General features: G+C 37.9%; 1 protein-coding gene and 1 pseudogene across 1 annotated transcript; one reads left to right on the forward strand and one right to left on the reverse strand.

Annotated features, from left to right (window-relative positions):
* Positions 1–23: 23 nt before the first annotated feature.
* LOC144651917 (SH3 and PX domain-containing protein 2B-like) lies at positions 24–2,192 on the forward strand. The gene is made up of 2 exons (XM_078511989.1): positions 24–755; positions 1,517–2,192. Exons 1-2 carry the CDS (start codon positions 425–427, stop codon positions 1,855–1,857), a joined length of 672 nt encoding a protein of 223 aa, XP_078368115.1. The 5' UTR covers positions 24–424; the 3' UTR covers positions 1,858–2,192.
* Positions 2,193–6,157: 3,965 nt separating this feature from the next.
* On the reverse strand, positions 6,158–7,846 carry LOC144651894 (ubiquitin-conjugating enzyme E2Q-like protein 1 pseudogene; annotated as a pseudogene).
* Between the last annotated feature and the right edge of the window lie 23 nt (positions 7,847–7,869).

Here is a 7,869-nt window from a genome sequence, read left to right on the forward strand (position 1 = left end):
GCTGACAGGGCGTTTCTTAAAAGCATGATCGCGTTTACTAAATTATGTTTAATATGCGTCACTAGTAAAAAAAGGATTTCTTTTGAATAAAAAAATATTGTGCGTTTCTCTTTGTTGTTCTCAAAAGGACTTTCATAACTTGCAACTCATTTATTTCCTCATTATGTTGTCTTCCTGTGTTTGCGTCTAAAACTAGCTGGTTGGATCGGTAATGCTGCATTTCGCATACTAGAAATTAAAAACGTTTCCATCCGTTTGACACAGATGCCAGATGCATTTATCACAAAATATAAACAGCAGCCGGATCAAGATAACAGCGGAACTCCCAAGGTTTATTAGACCGGAAGTTGTCTCGCAGGCACGCGTGACATAAATATACTTGCGTTATGCGTTACGCATTTATTGCGTTAGAATGTAACCACAGATGATGTTTTCGAGGTCAAAAGCTGAGCTCTTACCTCGAAGAAGTCACTTTTATGTTGATACCGACCATTTCGATAGCGAAGACGATAGGATCGCTATGATATATGTCATATCAGCCAAACTTGACTCAATCAAGGAACGCTGGATTGGTAACGGGAACAAAAAGCAACAATACGCTTTTGTTTTAAAGCTCGAGTGGTCGGATGGCTCTTCAAGTATCATTTGGCGCAGTTACAATGACTTCTTTGAATTTCAGTGTGGGTTATTGGATTCTTTTCCTGAGGAAGCTGGCTCAGTCAGAGGATTTGTGAGGATTATACCTTATCTTCCAGGTATATTCTCACGCTTAAAATTTAAACGGCAAGGACAGGCCGATTTGCGGAGTTCATGTGGAGAGCGTGATTCGCGCGCGTGGCACAATCTCTCGCGATAGCCACGCGCAGGAAAAATTATTTCTCAAGGGACACATAGAGAAAGGGCTTAATGGGTTCGTTTGTGGGGAGGGTGACTTAAAAAAGGCGGATGGCTCAGCATTTCTTACTCCATGGGTGCTTATTAAAGACCTTGGGGAGGGGGGCGATAATGCATCCATCACTGTGAACCTGTGACCCCAATTTTTTTTGTTGTTGTTTGGGGGGGGGGGAGGGGGGACGTGGTGGCCTCCCCTAATTGTTGAAAAATAGTAAGGTCTGTATTTAGTTCATTCACACCCATCTCTATTTTCTCAAACCTACCCCCTGGCCTCCTGGGCCGGGTTGTTCGAAAGCCGATTAACACTAACCCATGATTAAAAGTTAATCGAGGGTTCAATTTTTCTTGCATAAAAGTGTTTTTATTGCTTACGTTTTGTGGAGTTTGAGTTTAGTCGATGGCAAGGCTGAACAACGGAAAATATAAACAGAAAATCTCACTGAAAAGTTGAAAAGCTGATATCAAAATTTGCGTTAATCCTGGATTAGCTTAATCGTGCTTTAAACAACCCGGCCCAGATTAAAAAATGTTTAACATGTATTATAAAAGAATCTTATTTTTTGCCGATTTATTATCATCATCACTAAAATGCAGATTATGCTACATTTTAATTCACTTTAAGGAAGAAAAATCTTTAGGAAAAGTGACTTGGCCCTTGCAGAAGAGCGGAAACCAGACATTGAAAGTTATGTCAAGAAATTGATCAAGCTTCCACCCAAGATTTCAAAAAGCGGTATTGTGGTGTCTTTTTTCCAAAGACGGCAAACTGATCCCGAGTGGTTTCAGCAATTTCCACAAGGAATTAATCAGCCGGGTGATCATCATGTAGACAGTTTTGACTCAAAGACAGAAGTTAAGATCAAGGTCAGCAAACAGGTTCTTCAAGACACAGATATGCTCTATGATGACAGTGGACAAGATAGCTACTTGAATCCCACATTTGAGGCATCGGGAAGTCTTTAAGATAATGTCAGCAAGCTGCAGAAATCTGTAGCACACAAGAAGCCCAAGTTGCTAGATGAAGCCCTTCTTTCAAAGCAAGTGCCCCACAGTCAGCACTCATATCCAACTCCTGTTTTTTCTAGCAACTAGGAATATTGTTAATACCCCTGGGCCCAGTTGCTTGAAGGGTGGATAATGCTACGCACCAGATAAATCGCTATCCAGTGAATAAGACTTATCAAAACTTACTACACTATCCACTAACATAGATAGTGATTTATCCAGTGGGTAGCGCTATCCACCCTTTGAACAACTGAGGCCTGGATGGTAACAAAAGTCCACAGCAACTCAATTTTTTCTTAGGCTGCATTCATTATGTATCCTACAGGGGGGGGCAGAGGATTTTAGGGGGGGTTCTCAAATTTTTAGAGCAAAAAAAGGGGGGATATGAAAATTGTTAAATATCTCCTGGGGGGGATGCTTTTTTTTTGTAAGATTATGTCTAGCTTTTGTAATAGTTTTAAAAAGTGAAAAGAGAAATGCTAAGTACAGCAGCTTGTTTCAAGGATTGTAAGCAACAAGGGTACCTCTATTATTCTGAGAGACTATAGTACCTATTTTGAAGTTTATCAAGTAGTGTGCCTGGCCTGTAGATGTAATGTTTTTATACAGTAAAGAAGGTAAGACATCTAAAATGGAAACACTTAATGCAACCTCAGTCTAAGCAGTGCAACTTTATTGAATCAATGAATGCAAAAGAAAACAATGTAATTCAGTGCACAGTTTTATGAAATTGAACAAAAAATGTGCACTTAAATGTTCAATGAAAGGATACGAACAATATGACTGGAAAACTATCGCGTCCATGTTTAAAAATATGAACAAGCTATACGTCGAAAAACTTAACAAATATGTAGACCATCACAAACTTTCTCTCCTTGGGAAGAAGAATGATAAGATAAGGAGAATAATGGCACATGTCACACTTGAGAGGAATGATGCTGAACGGCCGGAAAACGAGGGTAAAGAGGATGGCAACAGCGGAGATGAATCCGTGGATGAGTGTCATAGTGAGAGTGATGATGATGATGAGGTTGTTGCTTTTGTCGACAAGAGTGACAGTGAAACGGAGGTTCCTGTCAATACTCCTGGTAGTACTCGTACACGAGCTGGCAGGCTATCTATACCTAATTCGTGCTACCTTATTACATGAAATTTTCGCGACACGTTAATTTCCAAATTTCGCGATTCCAGAAATTTCGCGAAATTAAAGTGACGCGAACAATAAGTGTCGCGAACATAACATGACGCGAAAATTAAGTGACACATTATGTCAATAATTAAGAAAAAGTAAGTTTAGTGCAACTGAAGGAAGGAATTATCAATTTAAATGGATGTTGTCGTCAATTGACTCAAGAACAATAACTCGTGCACGTACAAGCATAACCTACTTGTAGACATTAACTGCTCTGTTGTAGCTATTGCCGTGATTTAGTCCCACCCTTGCTTTTTTGTTAATTTTGACGTTATTTTCTCATTAATGAAGTCGTTTTTATTTAATTCAAGGGCATGTAAAATAATATTGCCAAGGAAATGTAAATTGTGTCTTACTCAATAACGCGAAATTAAAGTGATTGAAAATACAAAATTTTCGCAAAATCGCGAAATTTAAGTGTCGCGAAATATGCGCACCTCAAAATCGCGAAATTAACGTGTCGCGAAAATTTCATGTAATAAGGTACTTAGGTATGACATAAACTGTCAAAGCTCTCTCGATGTTGTTATTAAACATACATGTCTCTTGAAATTTCAAACATATATAGCGAACTATTATACAGATATTTATTTTGATATTTCTTGTGAGGGAGGAGGGGAGGGGGGGGGGGTATTCATTTTCGGCTGATTGCTTGGGGGGATTATGAAAATTTGTATGGACCTTGGGGGGGATATAAAAAAACGAGCCGCTGAAAAAAAAAAATCCTCTGCCCCCCCCTGTAGCATACATAATGAATGCAGCCTTATGATTACTGTCAAACCCCTATTTAGTGGCCACCTCTTGGAAATTGGTAAGTGGCTGCTTTATAGAGGTTCGTCAGAAAGCAACACATGGTAAAAACATCACTTTGTTAGCAGTAATCCAATACAAAAGATCATCATTTAGCTTAAAATGGACAATAATAAGGGTGTGTTTGAATGTTCTTATCAGTTGTCACTTCCAATTCCAGCCTCTTATCTGTCATAAGGTTGTTAAAAACAAGGCCAAACTATGTGCATTAAGTTTTTGGTTGCCTTTTATAGAAGTAAAAATAATATACAAATCCTAATCAGGACATCAGAAAGGTGGCCACGGCCATTAAGGTGGCTGAACACAGTTTTCCAATATTTGGAATACCTATCATTCATTTTGCTTTCACATCCAAACCATTAGCCTGCAAAAAACAGCCGCCTCTCACGCTCCGATCCGCCTGCTGCGTCCGGGGAATGAACGCAGCAAGCGGATTGGAGCGTGAGAGGCGGCTGTTTTCGCAGGCTACCAAACCATTGCAGCTGACAAGCTCAAAACTGCAAGTTACAAGAAAAGAGGAAAAGCTACTGCCTTTGTTATTTAAAACCATGTTGCATTTCCATGGCAACCCAGCTTATTATAAATCATTCAGAAAATTAAGTCAGATGTTTTTCATCATTTGTGTACAACAAACTCAGAAAAATTCTGGCATTTCTTTGAAGTAATAAAGTTTTAACAGAGGGAATTTTATTTCTTCATTGCTTTATGTTCACATAGTGTCCTAGAATTTCAGTTTTTTTTGTAAATTTATCAGCAATTTTCTTGCTTTCTAAAGTACAACCTTGTAAAATTTCTTACAATTCTAATGACTCGTTCGTTAGAAACTGTGGCTTTCTGGTAAGAAAATAAAAAGCCTGATCACAAATTTTTGACAACTGTTCATGTACAGCATTTAAATTTTGTTTCTCTAAAAGCCTTTGAGCATGTGCGCTCGGTTTCAAGTCAGCATTGAACCCAGAGTGCGCTGCAACTGTGTTCAGCCACCTTATTAGAGGTGATTGCTAAATAAGGGTTACCAGTATATTTACAGTAATACACTGGCAATACACTTAACAGGGGGTGGCCACTTAATAGGGGTCGACTGTAATTTTAATTGCTAACTTACAAGGTCAAGGTCAAGCAAGGAAACTATGGCAATTCCATCTCCCTGGACATGATTGAAGAGCAAAGCCTCAAGTCACAAAATTACAGTATATTGAATATGGAACCTTTTTGGGCAAGTTTTCAGATAGAAAATAGACAGGATAAATGTGCTAAAATCATGGCAAGCAGTACAGCAAATGTTGTTGTCTGAGATTTCACAGTCATTATATTTACATTAAAAGAGAAAATTCCAAGTTCAAGTTTTGAGGATAGAAAATGAAGTAGCATGTTGCGTCACAATAGCAATGTTAGCATTCTGTCATTTGGTACCCGAGTCTGTTAAAAAAATGCAACCTCTGTCAATTATTCAAATTGCTGAACTGTTTAAAACAAACTGATAGAGCAATGGACACAAATACAGTCTGACTCAATGGAGTTTCCGGTTTTTTTCTCTTAATTTCTTTTACCTACTCCGAACAGCAAAAATGTACTGTACATTAATTACAATACTAAAACAATAAATAATGTTATGAGAGAGGCCTAGAAGCTACTTAATTAACTGACAAACATGCTTATTTCTTCGTCTGGATTTCTAAATGTTATTTTTAATATTGAATTATTAACAATGTGTTAACTCAGTTCACACTGGGCATTTCATCAAAACACCCACTACAGTAACTGGTTAAATAGTAAGACATATACCATTCCAAGATTGTATACTATCCTTACTGGAAATATCAAAGAATTCAGTGGAAATGAAAACCTATTCAGCAGAAAATCATTTAAAATTGAATTGCTGTAAGATCTTTTCACAGAAAAAAGAAATTTAAATTACAAAAACCCACCAGTTAATTTATTCGTAACCATTAACTGTGCTAATGGCTTGGATCTCTATTTATGTACTGACTTCATAGAATAGCCCAAGGTAATTACCTCCTTTGACGCATCCCGCCTAAAAGCCACCCTTCTAATGTTATAAAGTGAACGCGTCTTTATAACCAAGGATGATGTTACTTTCAGTTTGTTTCCTTCAATAGTAGATTTCAAAGACATTAACGTGAATTGAACCAGCTTTGTTTCAGGATGTAAAAGAGATGCAGTCAATAAGTATTGTATAGTGCAGGTGGCAATATAATGTTTATGATAACTTTCCCAAACCACAATTAAAGCCAAAGCAGTCCATTACTTTAATAGCTGGTCGATTCACATGTATAATCTGACATCAGCTTGTTTTTAAAGCATTTGATCATCTACTAAAGCAATTTCCTCTGAAGGCAGGACACTTCTAACATCAGCTGGTGTTCTGACTGAATATTTAATCCTATAACACAAAGCGCTACCTCAAGGAAATGAAATGTTTGTGAGATGTGAAAATGTTGTATTTACATACTGACTGCTACATGCTTTTAACAACACTTTTGCCACTAATTGCTTGAATCACTGGCAATTTTAGCTAAGCATAAATTTTTACAATTTTTTTTTCATTTAACACACATGAAATGGTGTGCTTTTAGAAGGGCAATAACTTACTGCTCATAGAAAATTGATTCAAAATCTTCCCAATTTCATTCCCTAAAAAGATTCACAGAGAAATAAATAAGATTTTTGTGTAAAAGTCGACAAAATCGAGATTGAAATTGTGGTGAGGCAAATTAAATACCAAATCTGTCTCACCATCCAATTTCCCAACATATGGTGAGTGTTTATATTTCAAAATTAAAACAAGAAATTCTAAATCCCAAACAAAACTTTTCCAATTGCCAATTGTATTCTCTATATTTTTTCTTTAACACAAACACTAATGTAAAATGTTGCTACCCAACCAACAGCAACAAAAGAAATTTTGCGAACGTGAACAAGAATCTTTTTCAAGTGAAATTGATTGTATGTATCTACATGAAATTGACCTCAGTGTTTCTTCAAAGGCTAACCTTCTGATTTCGGCGGCGTAACCCAACCATATTTTTCATGAGTCTTTACTAATCGTTTATAAGCTGATTCTGCTTCTTTCTTAGAAAATGCCTTTTTAGTGGATCGGTCGATTCGTCCTTGACCCTTTACCACAGCGGCCGAAAATTGTAATACTATCGCTTCTACTGTGTACGCACTGCTCCATCCTTTGGGAGTTAAAAGTTCCATGCAGATCGCACCGCCATCTAAAACAAACCCGCCTTCAATTCGTGGCGCAGAAACTCGCATGAACGGAGGTGCGAATGGAAAATTGTCGGGAAACGTAATATTCAAAAGAATAAACTTGGTTCCGGTTTCAATCATGTCTCTGTATAGCAAACTATCCGTGTCGACTTTGTATAATTTCACGTTCCACTCGAAAAGGTTATCTTCGACAAGTTCTGCTGAAAACAATTTGTTATCACACCGCATGGTAACGTCGTGAAATTCCTTCATGAGACGTTTTGCTCGCACCCTCTGTGCATGAGAAGAAGACATTTCCCCTTCGCCGACTTTCACACCATTACTTGTCCCTTGAGATTTCGCCGGATAAGCATTTAGGTGTCTTGTTTCGTTGCTCTCTTGAGTTTGATTGCTTATCTCGCCATCCTTTCGTTCGTTCTTGTGATCGGTGTCTCCTTTTGCCTTACATCCATTCTTGTCCGTACCGTCCGCATTCCGTGATTCGCGTCTTACCAGTTTTCGAAACACGGACGCCATCTTTGAATTGTCCGTAAAAAGTAAAATTCGAAGAGGGCGACAAGAACACCACGTATTGGTTATATCCGTGCTTGAAATAAAACAGTCTCAGAGGTTAAGCAGCAGACTTGAAATTTACGCCACTCTCGAGCTAAATTCTAATTGATTCCTGTTGCGACATTAAAATAAACATGAACTAAACGACACATACAACATCCATCGAGCTCCTCTGTCTC

The sequence above is a fragment of the Oculina patagonica genome, chromosome 4 (genome assembly GCF_052425735.1).
Source record: "Oculina patagonica isolate OP01 chromosome 4, crgOcupat, whole genome shotgun sequence".
Taxonomy (NCBI): domain Eukaryota; kingdom Metazoa; phylum Cnidaria; class Anthozoa; order Scleractinia; family Oculinidae; genus Oculina; species Oculina patagonica.